Source organism: Solanum lycopersicum, chromosome 11 (assembly GCF_036512215.1).
Source record: "Solanum lycopersicum chromosome 11, SLM_r2.1".
Classification (NCBI taxonomy): Eukaryota; Viridiplantae; Streptophyta; class Magnoliopsida; order Solanales; family Solanaceae; genus Solanum; species Solanum lycopersicum.
The window spans coordinates 1,085,009-1,103,682 of NC_090810.1; the positions used below are offsets into that span (position 1 = coordinate 1,085,009).

Sequence of the window (18,674 nt, forward strand, 5' to 3'; positions counted from 1 at the left end):
GGTTGGGATAGGGATGAGAGAGGAGAGAGAGATTGGGAGAGGGGAGAGAGAGGCGAGCGAGAGAGGACAGAGAGTGGGAGAGAAGTCAATTGTATATGTATATCGGTTAGACAATGATATATTATACTTTTACATTTGTATATATGGAAAACAAGGTTGGGAGATGGAGGAGAGAGGCGAGCGAGATTGGGAGAGGGCAGATAGTGGAAGAGAGGTCAATTGTGTATGTATATCAATTAGATGATTGTATATACACACATTTATTTGTATATTCTAGCGAATTATATACAAATGTGGCTAATTATACAAACTAGAAGGTAACTCACATGATTAATGCATAATGTTAGTCGCTAGTGATAATTATAACACACTATAGCTATGATGAGCAATTAAGTAGCATAAGTTTGCCTAACCACGTAATTTTCCCAATTAATATGATATAATACTGTTATGAGCAACTTTCACATATATCAAACACGAAAGTTATATTTGTACGCTATAACTATAGTTTGTATAATTGCGCTTCATGACAAACTTTATGTTTGCTATTGTTATTTCGCTATACATATATACGAAAGAAGCTGGCTATTTCGCTATATATATATATATATATTGTATAATCTATTTCGGTATACATATATAAAAGAATCAATTGTATAATTTGTGTTTGTATAAAGCGTGAAAGTGAGAAAGACAAAAGAAAACTGAATATAAGAAGATCGTATTTGTATAATCATAAGTGTATAAAACGAAAATATATGCATTTATATTTATATATACATTTTCTCTTGCTTTATACAAACACAAGCACAACGTATACATTTGTATTTGTACAAAGCAAGAGAGGCTAGTGAGAGTGGCGAGTGAGATCTAGGAGAGGAGAACAAAAATCTATGTATATATATATATACAATTTTCTTTCCCTTTATACAAATACAAACACATTTTCTATTTGTATTTGTACAAAAGCGAGAGAGATGAGCGAGAACGAGAATGGCGAGTGAAATTCCACCGAAGACATATATAAAAATAGTAACAATTTACTACGAGGTACAATTAAATGAAACTATATTTTTAACATTTAATTCAAATTAATAGTTTGTTTATACTTACAATTTTTATTTCATAGTTGTATAGTCTCGGATCTATATAAAGTCCAACAAGAAGAAACAGTTTTGGCGCGAATAATTGAAAGCCCCTTTTCAACATCCCCGCCATTAAAGAGAACAGAAAAAAAGCAGCTCAGCAAAGATAGAGAGTAAAGCAAAAAAGCCCTAAATTCTCACAATTTCGAATTCTACAGCAATAGATCATCAATTGAATGGGCAAAAACGATAGCCAGAACCAGCTAATTGAGGCGAAGAGAGCTTACAAGAGCGCAAAAGCAGAGGGGAACAGAAAGGAGGAGGCGAGATGGGCAAATTTGATCGGCGACATGCTAAAGAACCGCGGAGAGTATGTAGAGGCGCTTCGTTGGCTCCGAATCGACTACGAAATATCACTCAACTACTTGCCTGAGAAGCAGCTTCTTCCGTCATGTCAATCCCTTGGTGAAGTCTATCTCCGCCTTCAGGACTACGAACACGCCCTCACTTTCCAGGTAAATGTGCTTAATGATTATATATAGCTTAGCTGGTTGTAGAAAGTTATTTAGCATTACTTGAAATGTTGAGCATAACCTTTACAATTTAACTAGAGGAATATAACTTCATTTTATTTTTTGTGATATCTATTTGACAAAAAGTTCAGAAATTTAATGGGCAACAGAATCGATAGGTGAATTTGCAATGAGCTGATTGTGCAATATTTTAGTGGCACACAGAATTTAAACTGATTAGAAAGAAATGTAATTTTTAATTTGAGAAACATTGTTAAGATTGATTATCTATGTAGATGTCTAATTGGTTTCTTTGGGGATGCCTGCTATTAACTAGAAGCAGATGCATTAGCTGCAAGCCACATAAGAATATTTGGGTTGCTGAGGATGAAGTGTTAAGGGCATAAATCATTGTACTTCTGTAGATGACTTCAATAAACACAATTCAAATGGTTGAGAATTTGTGACCTAGTTGTCAATGAAGTGGGTTGAGCAACACGGGGTCTCAGGTTCAAATCTCATCAGTGATAAAACATTTGGTGATTTCTTCTCATCTATTCTCGCCTTGGTGGACTGTTGAGAGGTGGCAGGTATCTCATGGAGCTAGTAGAGGTGCACACGATTTAGCCTGGATACCATGGTTATCAAAAATAAGTGGAAGAAAAATGGCATAGAATAAAGGCCATAGCTAGGGGAACCCAAGATGGATTTGTTGGTTGTACAATTGGTCTAAGGGTCAAATCTTAGCAGAGTGTGGGTGTAGGTCCAACTTTTATGCTAATGTTCATTTTTTTAGTACGCTAGACATGTTAGATTGCATCAAGTTATTGTCTGTTGAAAAGAGAAGTTCTTGAAATTTGCTTTAATTTTATTTTGCATGGGAACTTCTCTAAGTCTTGAACTAAAAAGCGCACTAAATGGCGATGCAATATGCTTTAATTAATTGTACATTTGTGACGTTATAGTTTGTAATGCTAATGACATTTAAGTGGGCTTAAGATCTAATATCTTTTTTCGCTTTATATAATCAGTTACCTAGTTAAGGATTATTTTCTTGTTTCCTCAATATTGGTGGGTAATGGAAACAAAACTAAAGTTTGGAAAGATGGCTGGATAGACCAATCCTCTCTTAGGGAACTTTTCCAGATTTGTTTCTAATCTGTGAGAACCCTGATGCTAAAGTGAGTGCCTGTTGGACAAAACAGGGATGGGACATATCTTTAAGAAGACTACTTAATAACTGGGAGGTGGAGAGGGTGGCAGCGCTATTGGGAAAACTAGCTGGAATGATTATAACCATAATATTAACAGACAAGATCCTGTGGAAACTGGAAACATAGTAAGGCTGGAGTCTTTTGTATCAACAATGCCTACAAAAGAGGACTACAGGGGATGACACAGGGCCCAAACTATAATGGGAGTCACTTTTGTAAGAGTGACATTCTTACAAAAGTAAATTGTTTCACCCGGTTAGTGATAGACAAAGTATGTTTAACACAAGAAGTTCTACAGAAGAAAAGCAGACAACTGGTCCCTTGGTGTTTTTTGTGCAACTTGACAAGGGAAACAAATAACCGTCTCTTCCTGCATTGTAAGTTTGCTGCTCAAATTTGGAACCCGTTTCTCAACATCACAAGCATGAACTGGACAATGCCAGAACATACATCAGATATGTTGAGCTGCTGGATTAGGAGGGGAGGTAGTAAGAGTCAAAAGAGATGGTGGAAGCTGATACCATCATGTGTATGGTGATCAGACTGGAAAGAAAAAAATGGAAGAGGTTTTGAAGATAGATCCAATTCCATCCACAAAGTTAAATGGAATTGTGTAGTATCTTTACTTTTTTGGTGTAAACAACTTTATATAGATGATATGGATCAAATTATACATTTGATAGGAAATCTATAATTATCCCTTGGAGGTAGCCAACATACCCTTAGTGTTGAAGAATTCAACCTTACCAATTTCAAAAAAAAAAAAGGTTTCCTTAATATTGGTCCATATGCAAATATATGAGTGGTACTGATTTTGTCATATCGTGTTCTTTTCCTGTATGGTTGGGCCTTATCTTTAGTATTAAAATCTAATCCAAGCATTTACATTCACTTGTTGACTCAGAACTCGATTGTCTGTCACTCTATGTCTGACATACATTTAGGATTTCAAGATGCTATTGGAATTATTTGATTCTTTTCAGTATATAATCGGGCAACATTGTCATTTGTCATCTTCGTAGGCATCCAATTTTATTCTCATGATATGCATAGTGCTCTGTTTGTGCTTTTGGGATGCTGGACTGATTTCTCTCCTGCCTCTCTAATATTCATATTCGGTGAACCCCTCAAGCTCACTTTTATAAATCTGCTATTTGGATGGCAAATTCCAAACCTAATACATTTCATGAGAAAGATAAATCTTGAAATAGCTTATCATTGATTGAACATTGTATTTCTTTGTGCTGTTATCAAACCAAACTGACTTAATCTATTTCTATATATTTTTTCTTTTTTCTTTTTTTAAAAAAGAAATACCTGTTTCTCGTTTTGTATTACTCTTCACATAGAACATCAATTTTCCAACAATTGAGTTTGCAGCGTAAATGTTTCAATTGTTTATCGTTTAATACTTATTATTTGTATGGTACAGAAAAAGCATTTAGAGCTTGCCAAGGATGAAAATGACCTTGTTGAGCAGCAAAGAGCCAGCACTCAACTGGGAAGAACATATCATGAAATATTTTTGAAGTCGGACGATGACCATGATTCAGTTCGGAATGCTAGAAAGTATTTCAAATTGTCACTGAATCTTGCCAAAACACTGAAGAAGAATTTACAATCGAGCAAGCATTCTTTTGTGAAGGAGTACATTGATGCCTACAACAACATTGGTATGCTTGAAGTTGATCTTGATAACTTGGAAGAAGCTGAAAGAATTCTCAGTAAAGGATTAGAAATTTGTGATGAAGAAGAGTTAAGTGAGGATGATGATGGACGTAGCAGGCTCCATCATAACCTTGGAAATGTGTACACCGAGCTAAGAAATATGAATAAAGCACGGGAGCACATTGAGAAAGATATTACCATTTGTCATAGGATAGGGCACTGTCAAGGGGAGGCAAAGGGATATATAAATCTTGGGGAGTTGCATTACAGGATTCAAAAGTATGATGAGGCCATGAAATGTTATGAATGGGCTCTCAAACTGGCGAAGTCCATGGAAGATGAAGATGCTTTGATTAGTCAAGCCAATCAAAACATTGAAATAGTGAAAGAAGCACGCAAGGTAATGGATGAGATAAAAATAGGAGAACAAAGTCTCAAAAAGCTCTCAAGGGAAATAGAAATAGCTAGAGGAACAGAGGGTGAGAGGAAGTGCCTGCTGCAACAAAATTCAGCACTTGATCGTCTCATCGAGAAATGTAGTGCAATTTTTGCATGGGTAAAAGTACGTATTTCTCTTCATGCTTTCTTGCTTTTATTTCAACCACTAGTTGACGTGCTAGCATATTTCCATGATGTGTTTTCATCATCCAATAGCATGCTTCCAAACCTAGTTCTGTCTTGGCAAAAAATATGGATCTTTTGCTTGACGAGCTTGTGTCGATCAGTACCTCCTCTGCTCTATTAATCCTTCGTTTTACACGTATCTCCTTTTTTCTTGCTTAATCAATTTCTAAGAAAGATTAGTTATTGGCAGTCATTTCAGTGTGTTTCTTTGGCCAAAAGCCCAAACAATAATTTTTCATATCTTTCTCAATAGATTGAGGTATATTCAAGAACTGAGGTCTAATTTGGAAGCACCATTTATGCTTTTAATCTTTTTTCTGGACCTTGGAGTGTGGATATTTTTGTGACAGTCTAATGACTGGAGTGCAGAGTTCCAACACATTCGTGGAACCAACATACCTCATTTCTTCTCATCTTTGTGTTCCCTTTTCATTTTATACATTGAATGCATTGTGTTAATCAAAGGAGTTTCTTGATGATAGAAATGTGACAACAGTTATTTTTTCCCCTTTTTGACTGTTTGTATTCAATTAAGAAATTGGAAGTTTTGTCATTTGATACCTTGATTCTTGTGGTTAGCATTGTAAATTTGCCAAAAAGAAGAAGCAGACAGCAATTCAGCTCTGTGACAAAGAGAAATTAAGCGACTCATTTCTAGCCATTGGAGAATCACACCAGAAGCTTAGGCACTTTGACAAAGCTCTTAAATGGTACAACAAGAGCTTGGATACATACAGATCAATTGGAAATTTGGAGGTAATCTTATTATGCTTAACAAACATATCCTCAATGTCGCTTTCATTCTTATTCATGAAAGATGCCTGAGATTTATGATTATATTGGGATGTGTGCACTTGGGACTTGTCGGAAACTGGAATCTGTGCAAAAGAATTGACTAATTTATACCTCTCTTTGAGTATTTAGTAATCTCTTCTTTAACACATTTACAGTGATTTCAGGGACAAGCACTAGCAAAGATCAATATTGGAAATGTACTGGATTGTAATGGTAATTGGGGAGGTGCTTTGGCAGCTTTTGAAGAGGGTTACAGGTACCCCATCTTTATTATCAGTATCTCAATCATGTGCTGAATGAGTGGTATCCAGCATACGAGTCAAATGTGCTTGCCTGCAAGAGTGTAGATGCCCAACTGGAACTAAATTTCTCATGCAGGGGTTATATGGTGTCTAAAGCTTGAAATGTTGTGTTTTCTTTGTACTTCCTTTCTCTGCGTGTGTGGTCTTTCTCTCTCTTTTGGTAAAGTGGAAGATCATTATTGCATGGATACCCAACGAGAATGATCCACTCCTTAAGTAGTTCATATATTCTGTTCAGTTTTTTCATACTCCATAGTCCCAATAGGAATATAGTACTTTCTTTTTTAACGTATCTCTTAATGGTATCCTCCTTAAATGGGAACCTTTTTCCTCGGCTATACATTCCCTTTTAAAACTGTACTTCTTCAAAATTTGTGTACACATCTTTCATCCCTGAAGTATCTCAAACCTACAAGTTAATTTCCGTTTAAACTACCACAAAATTTCAACTCTATTTTTCATATTTGCCTACTCAAACTAAGTCTGATTTGGGATGCAGGATGTGTTAATACTTCTATGGACACTGTCATTTTCCATATTCTCCATTTCTGTGTGCTTACATGATGGCATACAAGTAGCTTTACTTGAGAAACAGACAAAATGAAAAGCTGTAAAAAAGAAAGCTAAAGATTCTAGAACAAAAAATGGTTAATGACGTATGTCATCAATGCTTTCCCCTTCTGATATCTGCCAACTATATCATCATTTTTCAGGATTGCCATTCAGGCAAAGAAGTCCTCGATTGAGTTGTCTGCTCTAGAAAATATGCACTATAGCCAGATGATCAGATTTGATAATGTGGAAGAGGCCAGGTAAAATGCTTTTACTCCTGAAGTCCTTGGATTTTGGTCCATCAGTAACATGTTACTGAAGAAGTAAATGCCTAGATTTTCTTGTCTTGTGCATAGTCTACTTATTGAATATCATTGTTTATTAGGGATTTTGTGTGTACAGATAACCATATATATGTATGCGTGTATATATATATTTCTTTGTCAGTAATAAGGATGAAACATTACAGGAAGTTGCAGTCGTCAATTGACAAATTGAAGCAGTCAAAAATTGGAGATCTTGAAGCAGAAAATGTCGCAGGGGATTGCTGTTCTGAAAGTGAAACAGAGGTCGGCAACCTATCGCCAATCACGTCGTATGATAGCATTACACCAAAGAAAGCTAAGAGGGGTTTCAAGAAATCAAAATCTTACAGCAGTGAAGATGAATTTCAGGATCTGCCTTTGAAATCACTAATCCGTCCTAGTAAGAATCTATCTAAGCTGAAATCAACTTATGTAGAAACACCTATTGCTACTACTGAGCTACCTGATTCTGCGTCCCCGAGCATTTCGAGACCTGCTGGTAGTCAAGCAGTTGGTCGTAAACGTGTCCGCCTTGTTCTCTCTGATGACGAAGATGATAATGAGGATGTATACAGCTCCAGCAGGATTGTTTCTACTCCTCTTGAGGGTGAAATGGGCCATTGCTCAGGAAATATCTCTCACAAGTGTTCTGTAGAAGCTGTTGCTACTTCTGATGAGTGTGAGTTGGTCTGCCGCTACTAGTAAGTTTATATCATGAAAAAAATAGAACACTGATCAGTATTAGGGTAAATTTGCAGCTAAAGACACAAAACATCAGTGTAGTCTTTCTCATGAACTGAAGGTATTCAATTGTTTTACAAAAATCTGAAGAAATAGCTTCCTTCTGGAGAATTTGATCAAGCACTTGTTATTAACAAGAAAGTTGATTGTGTGGCAGGTAGTTTCACCAGTTGGTTCAGGATGTGCTGTCAGTGCTTGTACCCCTATTAATCTTGAAGAAAGTACTTGCTCCGACAAATCTAGGACTCCCGAGTTAGGTTTAAGGGACGATAAGGATTTCACATATTCAAGCACAAAAAGGTCTGCTCCAAAGTTTAGTTATGGAGCTTGTGGCAGAGAATTGGATGCAGATGTTTCTGGCAATGGCAGTATTTCTGATCTCACTCCACATGCTTGTGGTGAACATTGTGTGAGTGTTAATTAAGCCTCAAGATATTATGTTACTGGCCATAATTGTTAATACAGAAAGTTAAATACCAAGTCAGTTTATATGTTTCTGTTTTCACCTAAAGTTAGTGATAAGTCTAACTTTATGTCTATAATATGCAATACAATAAGCAGGCCATTGACCCATCACATGTCCAACATTAGATCTTTTTGGTTCATTGTAGGAAACATTGTCAAACATTAACATATTTAGTGGGATACTGTTATTACACTGCAATATTTGACTATCTCCCTTACTTGATCTGTTTAACAGCAACATATTCTCTTCAGAGTTGTCAACAATGTAGTACATGTGAAGTGGGATTCAGGTAATGCTGGCACAAAGCTCAGCTTAGAGCAGATGAAAGTTGAGGTAGCATGCTTGTTCTATCTACAGCTCTCAGCTGAGGAGAGATCTAAAGGTAGGGACAAAAAGTTTCAGTTTGTAGTTAGTCTCTCACTCTCACCTTCTCAAATTGTTGATTTATTACTTTTCACGAGGCATCAACCGGTATTCAGTGAAGAACAAGAAGACATAGCTACTGCAACTCATGAATGTTCCAGTGGCCAGTGCTATGCAAAATGAGCATTTTGAATACAACAATAATGCATCAATTTTTTTTATTATTTAAGGTTTACTATTGCTCCTAATGCTACTGCTGCAGCTTCTCCTATTATCAGTATGAGAACTACTAAGATTTTCTAAAATACCATAGAGCAGCAAGAAGCAGGTTTTTTTATATACTTTGTTATCAGAATTTTTTAAGGAACCTTGATAAAGGTTGATACAAAGCTGCAGAAAGAGTTCAAGTGATCTGCTCTATCCGTTGAATGTATTTGTATAAAATTACTGTGAAGTGCAGACAATCTCCGGATAAGTTTGTTTTCTAATTTGTCTTGGCATCACATGTCAGTCATCTGATATAGATTAATTTCTTCATAGGCCTAGTGCCAGTCATCCAACATATGATGCATGAAGGAAGAGTTATAGAATCATTAGAAGCAGTTAATATCCTAAAAGATAATATGGCTGGGAAGGCATGCATTGAAGTTTCAATTGATGGTATGTTTCTTCTGATCTGTTCCTTCTCGGATATTCATTTTCCTGTCCTTCAAATGCTACTTTTCAAATCGTTCGTAGTTTCTTGCTTGTTGAAAGAGTAAACTCAAATGTGTTTCTAATTCTCTAAAGTTATGAATACAAAACTTGTTAAGGATGCGAAGATGACTTGAAATTTACTGCTAGATGAAATTTTGGAGAAGTGGTATAGTACTGATATTTTTTTGGGTGTATTTTTCGAAAATACCTACTACTAGCCCCCTTATTATAATTGCATAGAGAATTTTACACATATTTACATCCTATATGAAGCATTTTAAAAATAGAAGACTGGTGGCAACATGTTATATGGGTTAATATTCTTTAAATTAGCATTAAGCAACAACTCATTCTTAGAAATAGATGACTATAATCCATGCTACCATTCTCCAGTTGTCCTTCCATATAGTGAAGTTTGTGCTATCAAACAGTTAATGCAGACAAGGACTTGGTCATCATCTCATTGTGGCAGCCTTCATGATGCCGAATATGGCTTTTAGGTAGCTAAAATTGTATAAAGGAGAAATAATATATTGGTTTGAAACACATGGATGTACTATTTCCTGATAGAGATATTTGCTTTCCCTGCTCTTGAGATCGCTATGGAATTAATGCAAATATCTATAATGGCTATGGCAAGTCTTAATAATTTTATGCAACTAGAGGAGGAAAAAAACAAGAAAAGAAATTGTTGAAAGATGAAGTCTTTTTGGGAGTCGGTTTGGAAAGAAAAAAGCAAAAAAAATAAAAATGTTGGCTATTTTCAGATTTTGCAATATACAAAGCCATGTCATTTATATCCCCTACATTTAAGCTTCAAATTTTTCATCAGCAGTATGGGTTCCAAAACATCTCATGAAACTGTACATTGATTGCTGCGAGGAGCTCTCTCAGCCACCGATCTTGAAGGTTCTAAAGATGCTGTACAACCAAGAGGTAAGATACATTACATTTTTAACAGTACCTTAGCTTTTGTTTCAAAGAAGTCAGAGCTTTTGTGGAGCATTCATATTCATTAACAAGTTAGTAGCTTGTCAAGGAGTTGATATAAGCATCTCTGAACTAAATTATTTTTTGGGTTGGGGTATTCTCTTAGCATGATTTTGTAAATTAGAACCGAACCTAGTTTTCACATCCCAAAATACCTCCTAGATGTGATTGACACCTGCTAAATCATCGCTCATTGGTTGGGAGAACCAAATATTCACAATTTCACACACTTACCCAAAGTATCTAAGTGCTGAGAGCATTATCCGCAAGTCTAAACACATTAGTAATAATCAACAAAAGGAGAATAATAATCCCACAAAATTCGTAATCAATCCATTGATTCAACGATCACCAAAATACCAATTCTCTAGCCCAAATTCCACAATAAGACCATGGAGCATCTAATAGAGTTACATGAGTTTAGCCTCCATGAATAATGTGAAGGCGCACCTCAGCAACAGGATCTATGCGAATGGACTCGTCAGCCACTAGTCTCACCCTCTGCAACAGTGTTTGCATGGACATGCATGTAAGGAGTGAGCTATATATAAATATAATTCAGTAAGATCCTTGACCCACTACTTTAATACCCCTGGAACAAGTATTAGAAAATACAACTACACAACGAACATGTAACTGATATGCACAGGAATATACTTCATAATATAATGCTCAATAAGTCCTAAAAAATGTTCAAAAAGGACACTACCTGTTTCAATTTAATCACACTCAAAGCTTGTCGTAAACGGTAGTGAAGGAGATCAGCCTAGCACCCCGATATGCCCATGACAACATATATAATGCCTCAAAATATACTACGACAGCATGTACAAGACCCCTAACATATTACGACAACTATGTATGCCCCTACTAACTTTTTTTTCGTCTCAAAAGAAAAGAAAGATATCCAACGTCACACCACATATCACTTCTAAAAAATAATTCGATATTCTTCACAAAATAGCATATCTACGGCTGATGAAAGACCACTGATTCTGCTAAGCTCATGCTTGTCCCAACACTTGGACCAGACAGATAAAACATATTTTCAAAGCAGGTTTGGAAAGCAAGCACTAAAGCTTAAAGTCTCACTTACCTTGCTAACAACAAGTTCCCCAACCTTGTTACGGATAGAACACCAACCTATCAGCCTCCAATGGCCTCAATCTATGCAAAATATTGATTAACGGTATCAATTATGCTACTCGGAGTCAAGTCTCAATATCCCAAACTTTTAAGCTTAGAGCTAAATCCTAATATCTCACACCTTAAACCATCATTTTAAAGATAAAAGAATATTTCCACATCACTAACTAACTTAATTAGTGAATTATCTGTACAATAAATTAGCACTCTATTCCAAATAGACAAACCGTGTAAATTATCTTAGACGAAAAAATGTAATTTTGTAGCAAACCACATTGCTGCACCAGCTCACAGCCTACAGTGGCTTTAAGTTCCAAATTCTTTAAAGTTTTTAGACTCATAATTGACTAATGATTACCCCATTCACAATGATTATCACGTCATTACTTGCTTTTATGGTTGGCCATTAATTCCTACCCATTATCACTTCTTTAACAAAAGCATTACATCAGCCCCAACTGTATTCAATTTTCATGTCCAAGAGCAAAGGAAAAATCTTAGTACCTTGTCACTGGGAAGTTTTTTAATTTGCTAGCCTCCTAGCCTGTCTGTGAATTTCCCAAAAATTTTCTACGATCCGCTTCTCTCTTCCAAAAATAATGGGACCACTTGCCCTGATGTATTTTAACTCCATCAGCCAAAACAGTGCAACAAGGATACCGCAGCAACAAGAATAAAAGAATTTAGCTGTTTCAATATCCCAGACAAACTGTTAATATCTTAAAGTGGGGCTGCACATGATTTTTTTGGACGGAGACATAATAGCAATTTTAGCAATCGTATTTAAATCAGAGCAAGAAAATGAATGTATTTACATACCCCCCTAATCATTAGTTTGATTGCTTCTTTTTATATATCTTTACCAGGTGTCGGAGGATGAAGTCGTGGTATCTGATTGCGAACTGCAAGATATATCAGTGACACCATTAATCAATGCCCTCTATGTGCACAAAACTTTTGCTGTCTTAGACCTTTCACACAATCTGTTAGGTAACAGTCATATGGTCAAGATCTTTCTTCATACTGCTACCCGAAAAGTGCACATTCCGAATTGCTATTTATGATTATCAAATTGCTTGATTCCTAGCCATTATCATTTCTGTGAAATATAATTTCACCTTTTTGCTGTTCTTTTTCCTAATCTTGGCAATGTACCAGGAAATGGAACAATAGAGAAGCTTAAACAAGTATTCATCGCATCAGGGCAAAAATATGGTGGTTTGACCTTGGATTTGCACTGCAATCGACTTGGTTCAACTGCCTTGTTCCAGGTTTTACTAAATAATTATTAGAACTTTGAGATAAGACTTTCTTTGCCTCTTAAATGTGATATACAATGTACTCATGAATTGTGCACAACACAGCCATGTTCTTGCTGAAGATATCATGCTCTAAGGGCAGCAGTTAATGTAGCATTTTCTGGTTTTTCAAGTCAAAATACATATGACATCTTCTGTAGCTTAAAATACTTACTTCCAACTCCATGAATATATTGGAAGAGTTTGACATTTTAAAGTTTGCCTTCCTCAAGGCAAACTTCCAACAAACAGTTTTTATTATGCGTTACAAAGATTAGGATAATATGTTTATTATGTATTAAGATGATTAAAGGAGGAGGGTATAATGACATTTTTTCCTCTGTTTTTCTCATACAATCTATAAGATAGCTATTGAGAAAGCATTTTTAAGATACATTCTTTATGAATGTCAATTCATGGTTTTTGCAAGTACTTCGTGCATAAGTAAAGTATTTTTTGTAATCCTTTTGGAGGGGAAGTAATCCAAGAAGAAACATTTGAGTATTTGACTGATTTTGGATTGAATCTTGATGAGAGCGAATATGAAAAATAGCAAAACATCTTAGTGCTTTTAGAGTATTATTAGTAACAACTCAATTTTGAGAAATTTCTAGAGAACAACTGGCCTAGTGAATCAAATCTCTAGTTTCTTGAGGGCTTTGTTGTTTTGTAGTTGCTGTCAAGATAGCTTCCCCGGATGACTGATTTGGATCATTACTAGTTCATAATTTATCTAGCTACCTCAGAAAATTGATTTTTATTTTTTCCAGATATTCCATTCTGGTATCTGCACTAGAACTTTATGAACAATTCCACTTTCAGAAAATAATTTCTCAATTTAAAATTGAAATATCCTCTCCATTATCTGTTTTGGAGGCATGACATTTAGCATGAAATTGATCCTGAATCATTTATAGAAGTTTCAGAATATGAAGAGACTCTGAATTATCTCTCATGAGAAACTCTTAGTCAATCCAGGTATGGTCTTTTATGCCTCAAATGGCAGAAAAGTATGTAGTGCTGATAATGTTAGTTGGGTAGATAGATTTGCAACTCAGGCAGTCACCTAAACTGTTTTATTTAGTTAGACCCTGGGGGAGACACAATAAAGTCACTTATGATTTGAGATCATTCACATGCCACACTTTGTCATCTTTCTTTTGTTTGCAGTCGAGCTGATGAAAGACGTAACATTCTGAATTGATCCAGTAGAAAGTCTTATCTGATTGTACAAATTTACAGATTTGTGAATGCGATGTTCTATACGCCCGATTGGAAGTACTCAACTTATCTGGGAACCGTTTGACTGATGCATGTGCATCATATCTTTCAACTATCTTGCAGAACTGCAAAGGTATGGAGATTCTCGCTCTTTTGTATTTTAAAAATAAAGCTATCATCTAGTTGCTTTTCATGAAGTACGTATGCTGTAGCTTCCCCTTCTGCATGAATTGGATGAGTGCTAGATTAGCCTAAAACTGGCAAGATATTGAGTAGGCTCCATATTTAACGGCTCATTACAGGCTCTTCTAGTTGCAGTGTTCGTCAGCTTATTCTCAAATTCTCACGTAGCTCTTCTTCTGCAGCTCTTTATAGTTTAAATATCGAGCAATGTTCAATCACATCTAGAACAATTCAAAAGGTTGCTGACTCACTGACTTCTGGATCAGTGCTTACACATCTTTCTCTAGGTACACTTATAATTGACTATTTGAACGATAGTTCGAAAGAATGTTTCCTTTTCGATGCATTACTTATTTGTCTCGATCTTTCATTGTATAGGACACAACCAACCAGTAGCGGCAAATGTCGTTTTAAATCTTTTGGTTACACTTACCAACTTAAAGAGGCAAGTATTTGAACTTCGTTGACTTGCTTTGTTCTTCTTTATACATGTAAAAGCTCAAGATTGGTTCAAGTATTACAAAGGGCATAATCTTGTATTTCATGTTGTAGATTTCAAGAGCTTAGTTTGAAGGGAATAAAGCTAAGCAAGCCTGTAATAGAGAGTCTTTGTCAACTTATCAAGAGCTCTTGCTTGTCTGGTTTACTGCTTGGAAACACTAGCATAGGGACGGTGAGTGACTCATCTACCTTATAACTTTTTTTCTGCGGTCTTTAATTGAAACAAAGGAAAGCCTTGGAGCAACAATAAAGTTGTCTCTATGTGACCTATAGGTCACGGGTTCGAGCCGTGCAATCAGTTATTGATACATTTGTCAGGGTTGCCCTTTTCTTGTCTTTAAGTAAAATTGATATCACTGGGATGCCTCTGCAGGATGGAATGTTAAAATTGATGCAATCACTGTCCAGAGAAAGTCAAGAACTAAAGCTTGACGTGTCATCTTGTGGTCTGACACCTGACTGCATTGTCAGATTAAATGCAGAAGTTTCTGTATTTAATAGCATAGTTGAGCTTGACCTTGGGGGTAATCAGCTCAAGCAGGAGGTCTGTTTCACTCTCTTATCATTCATTACTTCAGTAGTTCAGTTCCTTCCTTGTTTTGTGTGCCCCTTGAAAAATGATACCTAACACGGAGTGAAGTGCGTGGAACCTATCAGAAAAAGGGTAGAGCAGAAACATAGTTGATGCCCTTCCTTCTGATTATAATACCTGTCTGAACAATTGTTGTCATTGCAAAGGTAGCGGGAGAAGACCAAAATAGTATATGAACGAAGCATGGATTAATAAAACAGTCACCAAAAAGAGATCAGTTAATTATAATGAAGGAAGACCATTGGTTGGGAAGCAGTATAAGGCTATTTGTTAGTAGACAGAAACTACTTAGATTTCTATGTACAACAGACTCCTTATACATGAGTTTAGACTATCAGAAATAAGGAGATTTATTTAGTAAGAAAAATTACTTAATTATGACAGAATTAGAAATAATATGCCATACTGATAACCTTAAAACATAGAATAGATCTATAACATTCTAACGTATAGCTGGATTAATTTACTTCTGACAATATGCATGTAGTGGAAAGCTTTATGTTCCTTCACCCTACCCCCGGTATGGTAGACTTCTCAATATACACACTTGGATCAGTTAATCTGTAAATACTCCACTAAAATGTTATAAATGCAGGGTGGCAGGGCATTGGCAGCAGCAGTGAGTAATCCCCAGTGTTGTTTCCGAGTCCTGCTATTACAGAAATGTCAACTGGGACTTCTTGGCATTCTTTCTATACTAAAGGGATTATCAGACAACTATTATCTCGAAGAGCTCAACGTGGCTGAAAATGCAGATCAAAACAAAATCCATGCTTTGCTACATGATCCATGCTCAAATGTCCTCCAAACAGATATAATCCTTTTAGAGCATACATCTGAGGTATCTGCAGCTAATGCTAAAGAAGGTTGTCAAGAAGGTTTATGTACACTCAGTACGGACTATAATCAGCTTGAAGCTCCTGATAGTGAAGATGAGCAAGTGGAAGTAGATGTTACAGACCGAGCTACGAATCAGAGTTGTATAAAGAATCATTCTAACTTAGATGAATATGAGTACATTCAAGAGCTTCCAGTTGCTATTCAAATGGCAAAGAACTTGCAACTGTTAGATCTTAGTAATAACGGGTTCACGAAACAGCTAACTGAAAGTTTATATGCTGCATGGGGATCTAGTTCAAGAAGTGGTTCATCGCGGGGACATATCGAAGGTAATACAGTTCATTTGTCAGTTGAGGGAGTCAAATGTTGCCCTCTGAAGCCTTGCTGCAGAAGGATTTAAGTTATATAGATTCACCTTTTGTTTGTAATATTGCCATAAACATCAATCAGAAGCCTCACAAAGGTTCCTGATTATTAAAACTTAGTAGTGAAATCTAACTTAAGAGTATATAATACTATAGCTTTTGGCAATCAGGTTGTGATTAAGCCAATTATATTTGAGTTTTGAAGAAAAACATAATTCTTGATGAATTGTTTTGTTTTATCATTGTCTATTTAGCCAAAGCATTCATCAGAAATGATACTTTATATTTTTTTTTATTTCGAGTCTAAAGTGATTTTTTTTTTGACAAACATGTCTAAAACCAAAATTTGTAATGTTGAAGTTACATAAATCTGAAAAACATTATTTATTCTGGCCAAGAACCTAATCTAAACTCTTAACTTTCTAGTACTAAGTTGTAATGTATTAATATTATTATTTTATATTTTTACTATAATAAGATAAAGAAATGAAAAGGTGTAGAAACCTTAACGTAATGTAAAGTTGCACGAACCCATATTTTCAAGCCCTAAAATCATGGTGATTGATATTATGCAACTATTTGTGGAAGAATTGATGATGGAATGGGGGTGAAAATTAAACAATAAGTAGATACTTTTGGGAAAGTTTTGTTTACCACTCAAACTTTACTTTAAATTTAAAAATATTTTTTTTAATTAAAGTAAGATAAAAAAAATTTAAACCTTTTCCTCTTTTTGATAATTCACCATCATCATTATTTATTCCCACACAACCAATTTTACTTTTAATGACTTAAATCAAGCTATAATTCTCCCCCATCTCAAGTAGTTTGATTTAAATGCCGCCTTATAAATATATTTCATGATGTAAATCAAAGAGATTTAGTAATAAATACTCTATATACGTAAAAATATTATAATTTTATACAAAATAGTGTAATTTTTTTAGGGCAACTTTCACATATAGCAAACAAAAAAATCATATTTGTATAATATAGCAAACTTTGCATAATTGCGCTCCATAGCAAACATAAAAACTGTATAATTCGCTGGCCTATTTCGCTGCAATTGTATAATTAGCTTTGCATACAGTTGAATCGAATTAAAATGTATGTATATTGCATAATTATAAGTGTATAGCAAGAAGATATATGTTTTTCTCGCTTTATACAATAACAGAAACACAATATATACACTTCTGTTGTATAAAGCTAGAAAAAATTGTATTTCACTGCAATTGTATAATTCACAATTGTATAATTCTTTGGCTTTTTTCTCTGCAATATTTGAAGTAAAATGTTTGTAAATTATATAATTAAGTGTATAACACGAAGATATACATTTTTGCATGTGTATATACAATTTTCTCTCGCTTTATACAAAACAGAAACAGAAATTATACACTTCTGTGTATAAAGCGAGAGAGGCGAGAATGGGAGAGTGGCGAGCGAGACTTCTGGGAGAGAGACGCTGGCAAATTTTTGCCAACGTTTGCTATGGAGCACAATTAAATCAAACCCTAGCTATTCCATTTAATTTAGATTATTAATTTGCTATTTTATATAATTTTCTCATTTTTTTATCGAATAAAATTTAAATGAATCCCTTAGTTTTATCTAACTCTGTGCATAAATACTCTATTCATGATTTATTTTTACATGTGTATATTTCAAATGATATATCAATCTACTTTATTAATTAACAAGGATAAAAGTTGAATTAAAAAAGAAATAGAATTTAATTGGATCCAAACTATACCACCCCTAGCCACAATTGAAGCTTCTATTTGTTTTCAACTTTATCCATAAGTTTAATTTTTTTTGAAAACCATCTAAGTGAAACCATTTATGGTATTTTTATAATTAATTAATAGCATTTGGTATTGGTGAATAAAAAGAAATTTGTGGGATTCAAACTTTGGTCCCAATTGAACCTTTTAAAAATGTTAGGTTAAAGGTCTATTTTGTATGTATATATATTTTCTTTGTCACTAAATTTTTATGTACTCGCGCGCATCGGGCGACGGGAGGGAGGCGCGCGACGAGCGAGCGCCGCCCCCGGTGTTTAAAACGAGTTTGCGCTTCAGCCGCCCCGCAAACATCGTTAGCATGTTTTTGTAGACGTCCAACGACGTAGCACGAACGAGTCATGCATGCCATCAAGCGCCCACGCAGCACGCCTACTAAGCCCACAGGACGCCCTCGGCGTCCGCCTGCC

At 35.4% G+C, this 18,674-nt stretch overlaps 1 protein-coding gene across 2 annotated transcripts; it reads left to right on the forward strand.

The window, feature by feature from the left end:
* Positions 1-1,176: 1,176 nt before the first annotated feature.
* Positions 1,177-16,685, forward strand: LOC101243658 (protein TONSOKU). 2 transcript variants are annotated; one of them, XM_019211119.3, is made up of 19 exons: positions 1,177-1,600; positions 4,244-5,041; positions 5,683-5,859; positions 6,063-6,154; positions 6,914-7,012; positions 7,222-7,736; positions 7,816-7,859; positions 7,956-8,207; positions 8,499-8,646; positions 9,168-9,287; positions 10,156-10,259; positions 12,326-12,449; positions 12,618-12,730; positions 14,000-14,111; positions 14,344-14,448; positions 14,540-14,606; positions 14,714-14,834; positions 15,036-15,206; positions 15,850-16,685. In XM_019211119.3, exons 1-19 carry the CDS (start codon positions 1,322-1,324, stop codon positions 16,492-16,494), a joined length of 4,086 nt encoding a protein of 1,361 aa, XP_019066664.1. In that variant the 5' UTR covers positions 1,177-1,321; the 3' UTR covers positions 16,495-16,685. The 2 variants fall into 2 exon arrangements, with proteins under 2 accessions (XP_019066664.1, XP_019066665.1); XM_019211120.3 differs by having other exon boundaries at positions 10,159-10,259.
* The last annotated feature ends 1,989 nt before the right edge of the window (positions 16,686-18,674 follow it).